Below are 20,990 nucleotides of genomic sequence, written 5' to 3'. Positions count from 1 at the left end.
ATCGGCGGGGGAGAGGGAGAAAGTCAGGCGGCTTGTGTAAACAAGCTGCCTGTCATTCTCCCCGGTGTATGAAGGATGATCATACGGTTCTACTATGTAGAACCGTCGATCACTCTTCATACATCTGAAGCCAATCACAGTAGAAAGCACGCCCCTAGGGACACACACAGCCCCTCCCTCTCAAGTAAAGTTAACCCCTTCACTACCAGTGTATTTTTACAGTAACAGTGCATATGTATAGCACTGATTACTGTAGAAATGTCACTGGTAACCCCAAAAGTGTCAAAAATGTCAGTCAAGGGTCCGATCTGTCCGCCCCAATGTCGCAGTACCGCAAAAAAAATCGCAGATCGCCGCCATTACGCGTTAAAAAAAAAAAAACGACAGAAATCTTTCCCTTAGTTAGTAAACGCGATAACATTTGCGCAAACCAATCAAAATACGCTTTTTGCGATTTTTTTTTTACCAAACATATGTAGCATAAAACAAATTGGCCGAAAATGTTAAAAAATTTTGATTTTTACATTTTTTTGGGGGGAATTTCATATAAAAAAATGGGAAAAATATTGTTATTTTTGCAAAATTGACGCTCTTTTTTTGTTTATAGCGCGTGATCAAAAAATCGCACAGGTGATCAAATACCACCAAAAGAAAGCTCTGTTTGTGGGAAAAAAAGGACGCCAAATTCGTTTAGGTACAGCGTCGCACGACCGCGCAATTGTCCGTTAAAGTCACGCAGTGCCGAATCGCAAAATACCCCCTGGTCAGGAAGGGGGTAAAATCTTCCGGGGCTTAAGTGGTTAAAGTATGATATTTTATCGCCATTCCACAAGTGTGCGCAATTTTAAAGCGTGACATGTTGGGTATCTCTTTACTTGGCGTAACTTCATCTTTCACATTATACAGAAAATTTGGGCTAACTTTACTGTTTTTTTTTAAATAAACGTTTTATTAGAGTTTAATCAGCGTGTACGTTTTTTTTTTTTTTTTTATTCAAAAACGTTTCTTTCCAAAAAAATTGCATTTGAAAGAGCGGTGCGCAAATACGGTGTGACATAAAATATTGTAATGATCGCCATTTTATTCTCTAGGGTCTCTGCTAAAAATAAGATAATATTTGGGGGTTCTAAGTCATTTTCTAGCAAAAAATTCAGATTTTATCTTGTAAATAACAAATGTCAGAAAAAGTCTTAGAGAATAACGATTCTAAATAAAACAAATGACATTTTTCCGTCATGCACATGTTTGCGGTTGTCTCCGGCGGTCTTTGCAGCGCTGAGTCTCGGAGTCGCCGGCGTGCGATTCCCCCGCTGAACACATCTTCTATTTACAAAGAGGAGATAAATGTGAGCGCCCCCTTAGGCAGCTGAGCCCCCCCCCGACTCTGGAGGGGGGAGGGGAAGAATGGGCGTGGTGTTCTGGAGTGACAGCTCTGATGAGTCTCCTCGTGTCACCAATTTCGATGATGAAATTAGCGGCGCCTGTGAGGTCTCCAGAGAAGAAACTTCCCCGGACCGGCCCGGAATACGTCTCCACTTCTATAGACTATAAATCAGGTGGACGCGCCGCCAAAAAAATAAAAATGGCGGCACGGCGGGCGATGGCTTGTGGGGGGAATGGGGGAGCCCTGTGGATTCTCATCTCCGTCTTTCTCTATTTTTGTTTCCTGATCTCAGATGGGTCCTCATGGGAGGAGCGGTGGGGCTCCAGGGAAAGCCGTTCCGGATATCCTTGGACTACGCCAATGGTGAAGGCGGGACGGTCGCTGCCGCGGACTCATTCGCCATGAAGAACTGCACCCGAGGTAATTTCTTTTCATCCTGTGCTGCCATTATGTAACATTTTCTGTCTGATGGTAATTTATTCTCAGAAAAACTCACCTAAGTCAATTAAGCACCTCAGCTCCGGACGATTTACCCCCCTTTATGACCAGGAGATTTTTTGCACCTAGGGGTGAAGGTCACCTGATTGTCAGAGGTCCTTCAACCACTTCTGGACCGGAAGATTTACCCCCCTTTATGACCAGGCCATTTATTTGCGATTCGGCATTGTGTTACTTTAACTGACAATTGCGCAGTCTTGCGACACTGTACCCAAATAAAACACCCAATAAAAATATATTAAAAAATCAAATTTCTTCATAAACGTGTTCCAATTTGTAGTCTGCTACATGTTTTTTGTACAAAAAAAAAAATCCTAATAAGTGTATATTGATTGCTTTGCTCAAAAGTTCCCTGTCTACAAACTAGGGGAAAGATTGATGTAATTTATATTTATTTATTTATTTTTTTACTAGTAATGGCGGCGACCCACGATTTTTAGCGGGACTACAACATTGCGGCGGACAGATCGGACCCCTGACTGATATTTTTGACACTTTTGGGGGTACCAGTGACATTACTGCAGTAATCAGTGCTAAAAAAATATGCACTGTTACTGTAAAAATGACACTGGCAGGGAAGGGGTTAACACTGTGGGTGATCAACAGGTTAAATGTGTACTTAGGGGGGTGTTTTCTAACTGTGTGGGGGGGGATGGGCTTGCTACATGAAGACCGAGATCTGTGTTCCTAAATAAGAGGATCCCTTTGTTCCTCACTGACAGAACAGTACAAATATCCTCCTAAAATAAATAAAATAGATATCAGTGCCTCATAGTCATACAAGATATACTTATAGATCTACCCAGGGGCATAACTACAGGGGTTGCAGGGGTTGGAATTGCAACCGGGCCCCATGCTCTAGGGGGCTGTGCTGCTCCCCTGTACACCTGCATAGGAGGGGCGGTGGGGGCAGCATGTAGAGAAATCACTGTCCTCCTTTTTCCTCCTGTAGCTGCAGGAGAAAAAATGGAGGAGATTGGTTCCTCTGTATGCTGCCCCCGCCACTCCTCCTATCCAGTTCACTTGTGTTCTGCTGTCTCTGGGCCCCTGTGTGCTCCCCTGGTCCCCCCTCCTCCTACCAAAAAATAAATAAATAAAACGATAAAAAATAATACAATTAAAATACCAAAAAAAAAAAAAAAAATGATAAAAAAATAATACAATTAAAATACCAAAAAATAAAAACTACTGACACCAGTGGGGGAACTTCCAGGATCACAAAGGTCACACTTGTGACCAGGCCCTGGCATTCCACCGCTGTGCGGAGGCTCAAAGATGGCAGGAAGGGGGCCCACTGCAGAGCTTGTGAAAGGGTCCCGATGTGGGAACGTAATAAAGGGCCCCGCAACGAGAGTAAAGGGCTCCAGGATCAGTGGGAAGAGCCCCAGGCTTGAAGAGAAGAGCTTCGGACAGGAGTCCGGGGGGCCCTTCATGGTTTCTTGCACCGGGGCCCTGAAGGTTCTGGTGACACCTCTGGATATAGAGTAGATGTTATAATACATCAGAACTGGCCTAACTAGTAGGTGACCCTCCTTCAAACACTCAGACAGAAAGCCAGCTTGGGGCGGACAGCGGGGGGTAACAGGGCCACCGAACAAGAAAAAACTAAATTTGTATAATGTATATAATAATCTCACTTATACAATATAGTGCCAGTGTGTCCTCTGAGAGTATATTTGTCTGTACACCGCTACGGTCCTGATAAAGCTTAGATCGAAACGCGTCACCCTTTAAACAGATGAATTTCTTCATCTATGTGATTGCTATGTATCTTACTCATTGTCTTCATGTAGATGACCGATCCTGAGATAAACATCCTCCTATATCTGTCTTCTCACCGCTCAGTCATTGTTAGGATCAGCTCCATTTTATTGGTATTGGTTCTAATATGGTATCAATAAATGTATTGGTTTTAATTCTTCTGTACATTTATCTGTCTCATGATGTGACCTAAAAGTTCACAAAAGCTACAAATGTCTTTGTACGTCTATTCTTCACATTTTCTGATATTTGTTTCATTTGATATTTCTTTTTATCTTGATAGCTCCGTAGTTTGTCGCCATTCCACGAGTGTGCGAAATTTTGAAGCATGACATGTTGGGTATCTATTTACTCGGCGTGACATCATCTTTCACATTATAGAAATAAATTGGGCTAACTTTACTGTTTGTTCTTTTTTTTTTTTAATTTATGAAAATGTATTTCTTCCAAAATAAATTGCCTCTTACTGTCACAAGGGATGTTTACATTCCTTCCTTACAGCAATCAAAGTCATTACATTTTTATTTATTGTTTTAAAGAATAATCTAACCGTTAAACATTTTTAAAGCATCACCTGTGGAGATTTTAAAGTACCGTATTTTGTCACCATTCCACAAGTGTGCGCAATTTTAAAGCGTGAAATTTTCAGTATCTATTTACTCGGCGTAACATTATTTTTCACATTTTTTTTAAAGAATAGTGTAAAAATTATTTATTTTAAATAAAATAATAAAAAATAAAAAATGTCTCCGCGGGTGCCTTGGGGCGCTTTTAGGAATGACATCACAGTGTTGCTCATACACCATACTATACCCCGGAATTTGCCGGATATTGTCAGCTTTTCATGTGCCGCCTCCTCTCTGGCCTGTCACATATTTCACATACTGAGTCAGAAGGGGGCCGTGTGGTGGAGGTGGGGATTCCCTGTCACCTAGAGACACATTCAGAGGTGGAGAAAGGAAACAGAAAGTGAGTGCAACATTTTCATCCGCCCTCTTCATCATCTACCCATATTCATCGCCCACTACTGGCAACCTTCCCTATCTTCATCATCTACCCATAGTCATCGCCCACTACTGGCAACCTTCCCTATCTTCATCATCTACCCATAGTCATCGCCCACTACTGGCAACCTTCCCTATCTTCATCATCTACCCATAGTCATCGCCCACTACTGGCAACCTTCCCCCTCTTCATAATCTACCCATATTCATCGCCCATTACTGGCAACCTTCCCCATCTTCATCATCTACCCATATTCATCGCCCACTACTGGTAACCCTCCCCCTCTTCATCATCTACTCATATTCATCGCCCACTACTGGCAACCTTCCCCATCTTCATCATCTACCCATATTCATCGCCCATTACTGGCAACCTTCCCCCTCTTCATAATCTACCCATATTCATCGCCCACTACTGGCAACCTTCCCCATCTTCATCATCTACCCATATTCATCCCCCACTACTGGCAACCTTCCCCATCTTCATCATCTACCCATATTCATCACCCACTACTGGCAACCTTCCCCAACTTCATCATCTACTCATATTCATCGCCCATTACTGGCAACCTTCCCCCTCTTTATCATCCACCCATATTCATCGCCCACTACTGGCAACCTTCCCGATCTTTATCATCTACCCATATTCATCGCCCACTACTGGCAACCTTCCCCATCTTCATCATCTACCCATATTCATCGCCCATTACTGGCAACCTTCCCCCTCTTTATAATCTACCCATATTCATCGCCCATTACTGGCAACCTTCCCCCTCTTCATCATCTACCCATATTCATCCCCCACTACTGGCAACCTTCCCCATCTTCATCATCTACCCATATTCATCGCCCACTACTGGCAACCTTCCCCATCTTCATCATCTACCCATATTCATCGCCCATTACTGGCAACCTTCCCCCTCTTCATCATCTACCCATATTCATCGCCCACTACTGGCAACCTTCCCCCTCTTCATAATCTACCCATATTCATCGCCCATTACTGGCAACCTTCCCCCTCTTCATCATCTACCCATATTCATCCCCCACTACTGGCAACCTTCCCCATCTTCATCATCTACCCATATTCATCACCCACTACTGGCAACCTTCCCCCTCTTCATCATCTACCCATATTCATCCCCCACTACTGGCAACCTTCCCCATCTTCATCATCTACCCATATTCATAGCCCACTATTGGCCCTTCCCCATCTTCATCATCTACTCATATTCATCGCCCACTACTGGCAACCTTCCCCATCTTTATCATCTACCCATATTTATCCCCCACTACTGGCAACCTTCCCCATCTTCATCATCTACCCATATTCATCACCCACTACTGGCAACCTTCCCCAACTTCATCATCTACTCATTCATCGCCCACTACTGGCAACCTTCCCCCTCTTTATCATCCACCCATATTCATCGCCCACTACTGGCAACCTTCCCTATCTTCATCATCTACCCATATTCATTGCCCACTACTGGCAACCTTCCCCCTCTTCATCATCTACCCATATTCATCGCCCATTACTGGCAACCTTCCCCATCTTCATCATCTACCCATATTCATCCCCCACTACTGGCAACCTTCCCCATCTTCATCATCTACCCATATTCATCGCCCATTACTGGCAACCTTCCCCCTCTTTATAATCTACCCATATTCATCGCCCATTACTGGCAACCTTCCCCCTCTTCATCATCTACCCATATTCATCCCCCACTACTGGCAACCTTCCCCATCTTCATCATCTACCCATATTCATCGCCCATTACTGGCAACCTTCCCCCTCTTCATCATCTACCCATATTCATCGCCCACTACTGGCAACCTTCCCCATCTTCATCATCTACCCATATTCATCGCCCACTACTGGCAACCTTCCCCCTCTTCATCATCTACCCATATTCATTGCCCACTACTGGCAACCCTCCCCATCTTCATCATCTACCCATATTCATCGCCCACTACTGGCAACCTTCCCCATCTTCATCATCTACCCATATTCATCGCCCATTACTGGCAACCTTCCCCCTCTTCATCATCTACCCATATTCATCGCCCACTACTGGCAACCTTCCCCATCTTCATCATCTACCCATATTCATCGCCCACTACTGGCAACCTTCCCCCTCTTCATCATCTACCCATATTCATCGCCCATTACTGGCAACCTTCCCCCTCTTCATCATCTACCCATATTCATCCCCCACTACTGGCAACCTTCCCCATCTTCATCATCTACCCATATTCATCACCCACTACTGGCAACCTTCCCCCTCTTCATCATCTACTCATATTCATCCCCCACTACTGGCAACCTTCCCCCTCTTCATCATCTACTCATATTCATCGCCCACTACTGGCAACCTTCCCCATCTTTATCATCTACCCATATTTATCCCCCACTACTGGCAACCTTCCCCATCTTCATCATCTACCCATATTCATCACCCACTACTGGCAACCTTCCCCAACTTCATCATCTACTCATTCATCGCCCACTACTGGCAACCTTCCCCCTCTTTATCATCCACCCATATTCATCGCCCACTACTGGCAACCTTCCCTATCTTCATCATCTACCCATATTCATTGCCCACTACTGGCAACCTTCCCCCTCTTCATCATCTACCCATATTCATCGCCCATTACTGGCAACCTTCCCCATCTTCATCATCTACTCATATTCATCGCCCACTACTGGCAACCATCCCCATCTTCATCATCTACCCATATTCATCGCCCACTACAGGCAACCTTCCCCCTCTTCATCATCTACCCATATTCATCCCCCACTACTGGCAACCTTCCCCATCTTCATCGTCTACCCATATTCATCGCCCATTACTGGCAACCTTCCCCATCTTCATCATCTACCCATATTCATCCCCCACTACAGGCAACCTTCCCCCTCTTCATCATCTACCCATATTCATCGCCCATTACTGGCAACCTTCCCCATCTTCATCATCTACCCATATTCATCGCCCACTACAGGCAACCTTCCCCCTCTTCATCATCTACCCATATTCATCCCCCACTACAGGCAACCTTCCCCCTCTTCATCATCTACCCATATTCATCACCCACTACTGGCAACCTTCCCCAACTTCATCATCTACTCATTCATCGCTCACTACTGGCAACCTTCCCCCTCTTTATCATCCACCCATATTCATCGCCCACTACTGGCAACCCTCCTCATCTTCATCATCTACCCATATTCATCCCCCACTACTGGCAACCTTCCCCCTCTTCATCATCTACCCATATTCATTGCCCACTACTGGCAACCCTCCCCATCTTCATCATCTACCCATATTCATCACCCACTACTGGCCCTTCCCCATCTTCATCATCTACCCATATTCATCACCCACTACTGGCAACCTTCCCCATCTTCATCATCTACTCATTCATCGCCCACTACTGGCAACCCTTCCCATCTTCATCATCTACCCATATTCATCGCCCACTACTGGCAACCTTCCCATCTTCATCATCTACTCATATTCATCGCCCACTACTGGCCCTTCCCCATCTTCATCATCTACCCATATTCATCACCCACTACTGGCAACCTTCCCCATCTTCATCATCTACTCATATTCATCGCCCACTACTGGCAACCTTCCCCATCTTCATCATCTACTCATATTCATCGCCCACTACTGGCAACCCTCCCCCTCTTCATCATCTACCCATATTCATCGCCCACTACAGGCAACCCTTCCCCTCTTCATCATCTACCCATATTCATTGCCCACTACTGGCAACCCTTCCCATCTTCATCATCTACTCATATTCATCGCCCACTACTGGCAACCTTCCCCCTCTTCATCATCCACCCATATTCATCGCCCACTACTGGCAACCTTCCCCATCTTCATCATCTACCCATATTCATCACCCACTACTGGCAACCTTCCCCATCTTCATCATCTACTCATATTCATCGCCCACTACTGGCAACCTTCCCCATCTTCATCATCTACTCATATTCATCGCCCACTACTGGCAACCCTCCCCCTCTTCATCATCTACCCATATTCATCGCCCACTACAGGCAACCCTTCCCCTCTTCATCATCTACCCATATTCATTGCCCACTACTGGCAACCCTTCCCATCTTCATCATCTACTCATATTCATCACCCACTACTGGCAACCTTCCCCCTCTTCATCATCCACCCATATTCATCGCCCACTACTGGCAACCTCCCCCATCTTCATCATCTACCCATATTCATTGCCCACTATTGGCCCTTCCCCATCTTCATCATCTACCCATATTCATCGCCCACTACTGGCAACCTTCCCCATCTTCATCATCTACTCATATTCATCGCCCACTACTGGCAACCCTCCCCATCTTCATCATCCACCCATATTCATCGCCCACTACTGGCAACCTTCCCCATCTTCATCATCTACCCATATTCATCGCCCACTACTGGCAACCTTCCCCCTCTTCATCATCTACTCATATTCATCGCCCACTACTGGCAACCCTCCCCATCTTCATCATCCACCCATATTCATCGCCCACTACTGGCAACCTTCCCCATCTTCATCATCTACCCATATTCATCGCCCACTACTGGCAACCTTCCCCCTCTTCATCATCTACCCATATTCATTGCCCACTATTGGCCCTTCCCCATCTTCATCAACTACTCATATTCATTGCCCACTACTGGCAACCCTCCCCCTCTTCATCATCTACTCATATTCATTGCCCACTATTGGCCCTTCCCCATCTTCATCATCTACCCATATTCATCGCCCACTACTGGCAACCTTCCCCATCTTCATCATCTACTCATATTCATTGCCCACTACTGGCAACCTTCCCCATCTTCATCATCTACTCATATTCATCACCCACAACTGGCAACCTTCCCCATCTTCATCATCTACCCATATTCATCGCCCACTACTGGCAACCTTCCCCATCTTCATCATCTACCCATATTCATCGCCCACTACTGGCAACCCTCCCTATCTTCATCATCTACCCATATTCATAGCCCACTATTGGCCCTTCCCCATCTTCATCAACTACTCATATTCATTGCCCACTACTGGCAACCCTCCCCCTCTTCATCATCTACTCATATTCATTGCCCACTATTGGCCCTTCCCCATCTTCATCATCTACCCATATTCATCGCCCACTACTGGCAACCTTCCCCATCTTCATCATCTACTCATATTCATTGCCCACTACTGGCAACCCTCCCCATCTTCATCATCTACCCATATTCATTGCCCACTACTGGCAACCTTCCCCATCTTCATCATCTACTCATATTCATCACCCACAACTGGCAACCTTCCCCATCTTCATCATCTACCCATATTCATCGCCCACTACTGGCAACCCTCCCCATCTTCATCATCTACTCATATTCATCACCCACAACTGGCAACCTTCCCCATCTTCATCATCTACCCATATTCATCGCCCACTACTGGCAACCTTCCCCATCTTCATCATCTACCCATATTCATCGCCCACTACTGGCAACCCTCCCTATCTTCATCATCTACTCCTATTCATCGCCCACTACTGGCAACCTTCCCCATCTTCATCATCTACTCCTATTCATCGCCCACTACTAGCAACCTTCCCCCTCTTCATCATCTACCTATATTCATTGCCCACTACTGGCAACCTTCCCCATCTTCATCATCTACCCATATTCATCGCCCACTACAGGCAACCTTCCCCCTCTTCATCATCTACTCATATTCATCGCCCACTACTGGCAACCCTCCCCATCTTCATCATCCACCCATATTCATCGCCCACTACTGGCAACCTTCCCCATCTTCATCATCTACCCATATTCATCGCCCACTACTGGCAACCTTCCCCCTCTTCATCATCTACCCATATTCATTGCCCACTATTGGCCCTTCCCCATCTTCATCATCTACCCATATTCATCGCCCACTACTGGCAACCTTCCCCATCTTCATCATCTACCCATATTCATCGCCCACTACTGGCAACCCTCCCTATCTTCATCATCTACTCCTATTCATCGCCCACTACTGGCAACCTTCCCCATCTTCATCATCTACTCCTATTCATCGCCCACTACTAGCAACCTTCCCCCTCTTCATCATCTACCTATATTCATTGCCCACTACTGGCAACCTTCCCCATCTTCATCATCTACCCATATTCATCGCCCACTACAGGCAACCTTCCCCCTCTTCATCATCTACTCATATTCATCGCCCACTACTGGCAACCCTCCCCATCTTCATCATCCACCCATATTCATCGCCCACTACTGGCAACCTTCCCCATCTTCATCATCTACCCATATTCATCGCCCACTACTGGCAACCTTCCCCCTCTTCATCATCTACCCATATTCATTGCCCACTATTGGCCCTTCCCCATCTTCATCATCTACCCATATTCATCGCCACTACTGGCAACCTTCCCCATCTTCATCATCTACTCCTATTCATCGCCCACTACTGGCAACCTTCCCCCTCTTCATCATCTACCCATATTCATAGCCCACTACTGGCAACCCTTCCCATCTTCATCATCTACCCATATTCATCGCCCACTACTGGCAACCCTCCCTATCTTCATCATCTACCCATATTCATAGCCCACTATTGGCCCTTCCCCATCTTCATCAACTACTCATATTCATCGCCCACTACTGGCAACCTTCCCCATCTTCATCATCTACCCATATTCATCGCCCACTACTGGCAACCCTCCCTATCTTCATCATCTACTCCTATTCATCGCCCACTACTGGCAACCTTCCCCATCTTCATCATCTACTCCTATTCATCGCCCACTACTAGCAACCTTCCCCCTCTTCATCATCTACCTATATTCATTGCCCACTACTGGCAACCTTCCCCATCTTCATCATCTACCCATATTCATCGCCCACTACAGGCAACCTTCCCCCTCTTCATCATCTACCCATATTCATCGCCCACTACAGGCAACCTTCCCCCTCTTCATCATCTACCCATATTCATCGCCCACTACTGGCAACCTTCCCCCTCTTCATCATCTACCCATATTCATCCCCCACTACTGGCAACCTTCCCCATCTTCATCATCTACCCATATTCATCACCCACTACTGGCAACCTTCCCCAACTTCATCATCTACTCATTCATCGCCCACTACTGGCAACCTTCCCCCTCTTCATCATCTACTCCTATTCATCGCCCACTACTGGCAACCTTCCCCATCTTTATCATCCACCCATATTCATCGCCCACTACTGGCAACCTTCCCGATCTTTATCATCTACCCATATTCATCGCCCACTACTGGCAACCTTCCCCATCTTCATCATCTACCCATATTCATCGCCCATTACTGGCAACCTTCCCCCTCTTCATCATCTACCCATATTCATCCCCCACTACTGGCAACCTTCCCCATCTTCATCATCTACCCATATTCATCGCCCATTACTGGCAACCTTCCCCCTCTTCATCATCTACCCATATTCATCGCCCACTACTGGCAACCTTCCCCATCTTCATCATCTACCCATATTCATCGCCCATTACTGGCAACCTTCCCCCTCTTCATAATCTACCCATATTCATCGCCCATTACTGGCAACCTTCCCCCTCTTCATCATCTACCCATATTCATCCCCCACTACTGGCAACCTTCCCCCTCTTTATCATCCACCCATATTCATCGCCCACTACTGGCAACCTTCCCCATCTTTATCATCTACCCATATTTATCCCCCACTACTGGCAACCTTCCCCATCTTCATCATCTACCCATATTCATCACCCACTACTGGCAACCTTCCCCAACTTCATCATCTACTCATTCATCGCCCACTACTGGCAACCTTCCCCCTCTTTATCATCCACCCATATTCATCGCCCACTACTGGCAACCCTCCTCATCTTCATCATCTACCCATATTCATCCCCCACTACTGGCAACCTTCCCCCTCTTCATCATCTACCCATATTCATCACCCACTACTGGCAACCTTCCCCCTCTTTATCATCTACCCATATTCATTGCCCACTACTGGCAACCCTCCCCATCTTCATCATCTACCCATATTCATCACCCACTACTGGCCCTTCCCCATCTTCATCATCTACCCATATTCATCACCCACTACTGGCAACCTTCCCCATCTTCATCATCTACTCATTCATCGCCCACTACTGGCAACCCTTCCCATCTTCATCATCTACCCATATTTATCGCCCACTACTGCCAACCTTCCCCATCTTCATCATCTACCCATATTCATCACCCACTACTGGCAACCTTCCCCATCTTCATCATCTACTCATTCATCGCCCACTACTGGCAACCTTCCCATCTTCATCATCTACCCATATTCATCGCCCACTACTGGCAACCTTCCCCCTCTTCATCATCTACCCATATTCATCACCCACTACTGGCAACCTTCCCCATCTTCATCATCTACTCATATTCATTGCCCACTACTGGCAACCTTCCCCATCTCATCTCATCTCATTTAATCATCCATTCATCTTCATCGGCCACCTCTGGCTTTCCCCCATCTTCATCATCCAACCATCTTCACTGGCCACCAACAACCCCCAGTCTTTATCATCCACCCATATTCATTGCCTACTACTGGCAACCTTCCCCATCTTCATCATCCATCCATCTTCATGGACCACCTCTGGCTACCCCCCATCTTCATCTTCCATCCATCTTAATCGGCCACCACTGTCTACACCATCTTCATCATCCAACCATCTTCACTGACCACCAACAACCCCCTTCTTCATCATCCACCCATATTCATTGCCCACTATTGGCAACCTTCCCCCTCTTCATCATCCACCCATATTCATCGCCCACTACTGGCAACCTTCCCCATCTTCATCATCTACCCATATTCATTGCCCACTATTGGCACTCCCCCATCTCATCTCATCTCATCATCCATCCATCTTCACCAGCCACCAATGGCTACCCCCCCCATCTTCATTATCCATCCATCTTCATCGGCCACCACTGTCTATCCCATCTTCATCATCCAACCATATTCACTGGCCACCAACAACCCCCAGTCTTTATCATCCACCCATATGTGACAGGAGTCACTTTGGGCATGGGGGTTGTGGACCCCAAATTCCTTTAAAGAGGTTGGGAGGCACTATGTCCAGCCTTGTGTGGCTTTCTTATGTTTAAGTCACCCTGCATCTGTTATGGATGCAGGGTGACCAGGAGGGTAGTGAACACTGAAAATATGGTTTGGACTACTACAAATGGGACAGTCATATTCAGGAATAATGTCTCCCTTGTAATATGAAGATTTTTGTTCCCATTTGCCATGAGGTCTCTGAACAGGAAGTCAACTCCTAATATGGTCATTACAGGAAGTTCTGAGGAGACGGGCTGGCTGAGGTGGCTCTCTATTCACCTATTGTCAAGTGTGCTAATGACCTCACCTGTTGTCTGCTAAGGGATGTATTGACACTCAGAGTAATGTGTATTGAGGGCTCGTTAGGGAACCATTGTTCTGTATCTGACCAATCCCTGTTGACTAATTTTCAAGCCCTCATTTGCATGGCTGGAGAGGACCTTATTGGGAACTGCAGGTAATGTGCAATTGACCAATGGGAAAGCGGTTGTTGGGGGAAGGATGTTCCAAATTCTGTATAAAAGTGTGCTGTGTTCTTCCAATAAATGTTGTTCCTGTTTTACCCTCAACTCGGAGCTTTGTCTCGTTCTTGGGGGGATTCACTGTATGCTGTTGGAGACTGATTGCTAGGAGTGTAAGCTGATGTATGCTTTTCCTGTTCGTCTGCTAGCAGCTATTCGTGAGGTTCCAGGTTGGAGTGCTATTTTGTATCCAGTTCGGGAGTTTGGTGTCCTGCAAGTAGCTGTGCCTGTCTCTCAGAAAGGGGCATATCGCCTAAACGGATTTTAACCCCTTGTCTGCTGAAACGGTCCGTTACAAAGGGGACAAGGAAGGAAGGAGACAAGGAAGGAAGGAAGGAGTCAAGGAAGGAAGGGGACAAGGAAGGAAGGAGACAAGGCAGGAAGGAAGGGGACAAGGAAGGAAGGGGACAAGGAAGGAAGGAGACAAGGAAGGAAGGAGACAAGGAAGGAAGGGGACAAGGAAGAAGACAAGGAAGGAAGGAGACAAGGAAGGAAAGGTACAAGGAAGGAGGAAGGAAGGAAGGAGACAAGGAAGGAGACAAGGAAGGAAGGGGACAAGGGAGGAAGAAGATAAGGAAGGAGGAAGGAGACAAGGAATGAAGGAGACAAGGACGAAAGGAGACAAGGAACGAAGGAGACAAGGAAGGAAGGGGACAAGGGAGGAAGGAGATAAGGAAGGAAGGGTGCAAGGAAAGAAGGGGACAAGGATGGAAGGGGACAAGGAAAGAAGGAGACAAGGAAGGAAGGGGACAAGGAAGGAAGGAAGGATGGTGACAAGGAAGGATGGAGACAAGGAAGGAAGGAGACAAGGAAGGAAGGGGACAAGGAAAGAAGGAGACAAGGAAGGAAGGGGACAAGGAAGGATGGAGACAAGGAATGAAGGAGACAAGGAAGGAAGGAAGGAAGGAAGGGGACAAGGAAGGAAGGAAGGGGACAAGGAAGGAATGAAGGGGACAAGGAAGGAATGAAGGGGACAAGGAAGGAATGAAGGGGACAAGGAAGGAAGGAGACAAGGAAGAAGGGAGACAAGGAAGGAAGGAGACAAGGAAGGAAGGGGACAAGGAAGGGGACAAGGAAGGAAGGAGACAAGGAAGGAAGGAGACAAGGAAGAAGGGAGACAAGGAAGGAAGGAGACAAGGAAGGAAGGAGACAAGGAAGAAGGGAGACAAGGAAGGAAGGAGACAAGGAAGAAGGGAGACAAGGAAGGAAGGAGACAAGGAAGAAGGGAGACAAGGAAGGAAGGAAGGAGACATGGACCAATTTAAAGGTATACCAAGACCTATAAAGAATGAGAAGATTGTGTTCACAGTGGTTATTACATCTTCACTCTTCTCTAGCACAAAGTATCAATGGTGATATTAATAACGGTGGATGACTTCCTGTTTAAATCTTTACACTGACCAGGGAGAAATATGGAATATGGAGGAATATGGAATTTTGAGGAATCCAGAGTATTGAGGAACACAGAATATGAAGGAATCTAGAATATTGAGGAACACAGAATATGGAGGAATCCAGAATATTGAGGAATATTGAATATTGAGGAATACAGAATACGGAGGAATACGGAATCCGGAGGAATCCCGAGTATTGAGGAACACAGAATATGGAGGAATCCAGGATATTAAGGAATACGGATTATGGAAGAATCCAGAACATTGAGGAACACATAGGAAGGTATCCAGAATATTGAGTAATCTGGAATACGAAGGAATCTGGAATATGGAGGAATCTGGTAGAGGGAGGAATCCGGAATATTGAGGAGCACGGAATATGGAGGAATCTGGAATACTGAGGAATACGGAGGAATCTGGAATATGGAAGATTCCGGAATAATGAGGATTCCGGAATATTGAGAAATCCGGAATACAGGGGAATCCGGAATATTGAGGTACACAGAATATGGAGGAATCCAAAATGAATCCAGATGAATACGGAATATTGAGGAATCTGGAATATGGTGGGATATGGAATACAAAGGAGTCTGGAAAATGGAGGAGTACAGACTATTAAGGAATACAGAATATGGAGGAATACAGAATATTGAGAAATCTGGAATATGGAGGAATCCGGAATTTTGAGGGATCCAGAATATGGAGCGATCCTGAATATGGAGGAATCTGGAATATGGAGGGCTCTGGAATATGGAGGAATCTAGAATATTGAGAAACACAGAATATGGGGGAATCTGGAATATTGAGGAATGCGGAGGAATCCGGAATATGGAAGATTCGGGAATAATGAGGACTCCGGAATATTGAGAAATCCGGAATACAGGGGAATCTGGAATATTGAGGAACACAGAATATGGATGAATACGGAATATTGAGGAATCTGGAATATTGAGAAATCCGGAATATAGAGGGATCCGGATTATTGAGGAACACAGAATATGGAGGAATCTGGAATATTGAGAAATCCGGAATATGGAGGGATCCGGAATATGGAGGAATACGGATCCTCATTCATCATCTGACTGTCCAGTGACTCTGGAATGGGACAGACGCAGTAAATGAAGCAATGTTAGCATGTAATGTATGAATGAAGCGATGTTAGCATGTAATATATGAATGAAGCGATGTTAGCATGTAATGTATGAATGAAGCGATGTTAGCATGTAATGTATGAATGAAGCGATGTTAGCATGTAATGTATGAATGAAGCGATGTTAGCATGTAATGTATGAATGAAGCGATGTTAGCATGTAATGTAAGAATGAAGCGATGTTAGCATGTAATATATGAATGAAGCGATGTTAGCATGTAATATATGAATGAAGCGATGTTAGCATGTAATATATGAATGAAGCGATGTTAGCATGTAATGTATGAATGAAGCAATGTTAGCATGTAATGTATGAATGAAGCAATGTTAGCATGTAATGTATGAATGAAGCAATGTTAGCATGTAATGTATGAATGAAGCGATGTTAGCATGTAATATATGAATGAAGTGATGTTAGCATGTAATGTATGAATGAAGTGATGTTAGCATGTAATGTATGAATGAAGCAATGTTAGCATGTAATGTATGAATGAAGCGATGTTAGCATGTAATATATGAATGAAGTGATGTTAGCATGTAATATATGAATGAAGTGATGTTAGCATGTAATGTATGAATGCAGTGATGTTAGCATGTAATGTATGAATGAAGCAATGTTAGCATGTAATGTATGAATGAAGCGATGTTAGCATGTAATATATGAATGAAGTGATGTTAGCATGTAATATATGAATGAAGTGATGTTAGCATGTAATGTATGAATGAAGCGATGTTAGCATGTAATATATGAATGAAGTGATGTTAGCATGTAATATATGAATGAAGCGATGTTAGCATGTAATGTATGAATGAAGCGATGTTAGCATGTAATGTATGAATGAAGCAATGTTAGCATGTAATGTATAAATGAAGCGATGTTAGCATGTAATATATGAATGAAGTGATGTTAGCATGTAATATATGAATGAAGCGATGTTAGCATGTAATATATGAATGAAGCGATGTTAGCATGTAATGTATGAATGAAGCGATGTTAGCATGTAATGTATGAATGAAGCAATGTTAGCATGTAATGTATGAATGAAGTGATGTTAGCATGTAATGTATGAATGAAGCAATGTTAGCATGTAATATATGAATGAAGCGATGTTAGCATGTAATGTAAGAATGAAGCGATGTTAGCATGTAATGTATGAATGAAGCGATGTTAGCATGTAATATATGAATGAAGTGATGTTAGCATGTAATGTATGAATGAAGCAATGTTAGCATGTAATATATGAATGAAGTGATGTTAGCATGTAATGTATGAATGAAGCAATGTTAGCATGTAATGTATGAATGAAGCGATGTTAGCATGTAATATATGAATGAAGTGATGTTAGCATGTAATGTATGAATGAAGTGATGTTAGCATGTAATGTATGAATGAAGCGATGTTAGCATGTAATGTATGAATGAAGTGATGTTAGCATGTAATGTATGAATGAAGCAATGTTAGCATGTAATGTATGAATGAAGCGATGTTAGCATGTAATGTATGATTGAAGTGATGTTAGCATGTAATGTATGAATGAAGTGATGTTAGCATGTAATGTATGAATGAAGTGAAGCGATGACCTTACTATAATAACATTTATATCCATTGTAAGCAGGGTCTCTCCGCCATCGGGGAAATAAATACAAAGTTTGAAGTCTCTTTAATCTTCCCTGGACATGGACGGAGAGGAATGAAATCCATTGTTTGTTTGCTGCCTCCGTATTCCTGACTCGTTACTTCTTTATATTTATAGCGGGGGGGGGGGGGTTGTTTTTTTGCACGCCTCATTAATTGCGAGATGGCAGGCGCTAAAACAGAAACGTTGATGTGTCCATCGAATTTAATCTCCGATGATTAAGAGCTCCCAAAAGCCGCGGAGAGCGAGATGTAACCGCCATCCCAGCCAATCCAGATGGATCCAGTTAATCACATTGTAGCCCGGGAAGAATTTCACTAATAATTCATTTTAATTCTGCGATGGATCTTTTATGCGCAGGCGGGTGAGCCGGCTAAGTCAGGTAATAACCCGGCGTGACTCGAGGATGTCGACGACTCCTTTAATAATAAAAAGTCATTTACAGACTCAATAAAAATTATAGGCGGGTTGCGTGACACCATGCAGCCACGGCGTGCGGAGAATTGTAAAAAAGAACTCTTTAAAAACCGCCAGCAGAACTCCTGTCGGCAGACGCAGCGATTTCCTGCGTTCCGTGAACCGCTCAGCATTTCCACGCTCTATATCTGATTCACTCCTCAATGGAGCCTTTGCAGAAATATATATAGACTGCCATCGCCCTCCACATCAGATATCCTGGTCAGTGATGGGAAAGTATGGACGCCTTTAGAATCACAGTAATCAATTAGCTTGTGGTCTCCCTTACAGCGGAACTCCAGGGAAATGAAAAGGCAAAGTGCTCCCCACTGCAAGGGTTAAATGCTCATTTTGGTCTAAATCAGGAGTCTCCAAACTTTTCAGCCAGAGGGCCACAATGTAGATTTTACAAATATGCGGGGGCCAGAAATCAGTTATTGATAAAGGAATGAATGAAACCTAATCCCATTAGAGACTTCCCTCACATCTGTGTCCCCATCAGAGCCTTTTCTCACATATGTGTCCCTATCAGAGCCTTCCTTCACATCTGTGTCCCCATCAGAGCCTTCCCTCACATCTGTGTCCACATCAGAGCCTTTCCTCACATCCGTGTCCCCATCAGAGCCTTTCCTCACCTCTGTGTCCCCATCAGAGCCTTCCTTCACATCTGTGACCCCATCAGAGCCTTTCCTCACATCGGTGTCCTCATCAGAGCCTTCCCTCACATCTGTGTCCCCATGAGAGCCTTCCCTCACATCTGTGTCCTCATCAGAGCCTTTCCACACATCGGTGTCCCCATCAGAGCCTTTCCACACATCTGTGTCCCCATCAGAGCCTTTCTTCACATCTGTGTCCCCATCAGAGCCTTCCTTCACATCTGTGTCCCCATCAGAGCCCTTCCTGACATCTGTGTCCCCATCAGAGCCTTCCCTCACATCTGTGTCCCCATCAGAGCCTTTCCTCACATCTGTGTCCCCATCAGAGCCTTTCCTCACATCTGTGTCCCCATCAGAGCCTTCCTTCACATCTGTGTCCCCATCAGAGCCTTTCCTCACCTCTGTGTCCCCATCAGAGCCTTCCTTCACATCTGTGTCCCCATCAGAGCCTTCCCTCACATCTGTGTCCCCATCAGAGCCTTCCCTCACATCTGTGTCCCCATCAGAGCCTTCCCTCACATCTGTGTCCCCATGAGAGCCTTCCCTCACATCTGTGTCCTCATCAGAGCCTTTCCACACATCTGTGTCCCCATCAGAACCTTCCTTCACATCTGTGACCCCATCAGAGCCTTTCCACACATCTGTGTCCCCATCAGAACCTTCCTTCACATCTGTGACCCCATCAGAGCCTTTCCACACATCTGTGTCCCCATCAGAGCCTTTCCTCACATTGGTGTCCTCATCAGAGTCTTCCCTCACATCTGTGTCCCCATGAGAGCCTTTCCACACATCTGTGTCCCCATCAGAGCCTTCCCTCACATCCGTGTCCCCATGAGAGCCTTCCCTCACATCTGTGTCCTCATCAGAGCCTTTCCACACATCAGTGTCCCCATCAGAGCCTTTCCACACATCTGTGTCCCCATCAGAGCCTTTCTTCACATCTGTGTCCCCATCAGAGCCTTCCTTCACATCTGTGTCCCCATCAGAGCCCTTCCTGACATCTGTGTCCCCATCAGAGCCTTCCCTCACATCTGTGTCCCCATCAGAGCCTTTCCTCACATCTGTGTCCCCATCAGAGCCTTTCCTCACATCTGTGTCCCCATCAGAACCTTTCCACACATCTGTGTCCCCATCAGAGCCTTTCCACACATCTGTGTCCCCATCAGAGCCTTTCCTCACATCTGTGTCCCCATCAGAGCCTTTCCTCACATCTGTGTCCCCATCAGAGCCTTTCCTCACCTCTGTATCCCCATCAGAGCCTTCCCTCACATCTGTGTCCCCATGAGAGCCTTCCCTCACATCTGTGTCCTCATCAGAGCCTTTCCACACATCTGTGTCCCCATCAGAACCTT

At 45.5% G+C, this 20,990-nt stretch overlaps 1 protein-coding gene across 1 annotated transcript in view; it reads left to right on the top strand.

Annotated features, from left to right (window-relative positions):
* LOC309549478 (ALK tyrosine kinase receptor-like) overlaps positions 1 to 20,990 on the top strand; it is a 249,071-nt gene that overhangs the window by 50,888 nt on the left and 177,193 nt on the right. Inside the window, 1 exon segment of the mRNA XM_082249784.1 lies at positions 1,677 to 1,804. Within this exon segment, the coding sequence (XP_082105910.1) occupies positions 1,677 to 1,804 (128 nt within the window).

Source organism: Pelophylax lessonae (assembly GCF_965119305.1).
Source record: "Pelophylax lessonae genome assembly, chromosome: 3".
NCBI lineage: Eukaryota > Metazoa > Chordata > Amphibia > Anura > Ranidae > Pelophylax > Pelophylax lessonae.
This window is presented reverse-complemented; position numbering and strand designations above follow the sequence as displayed.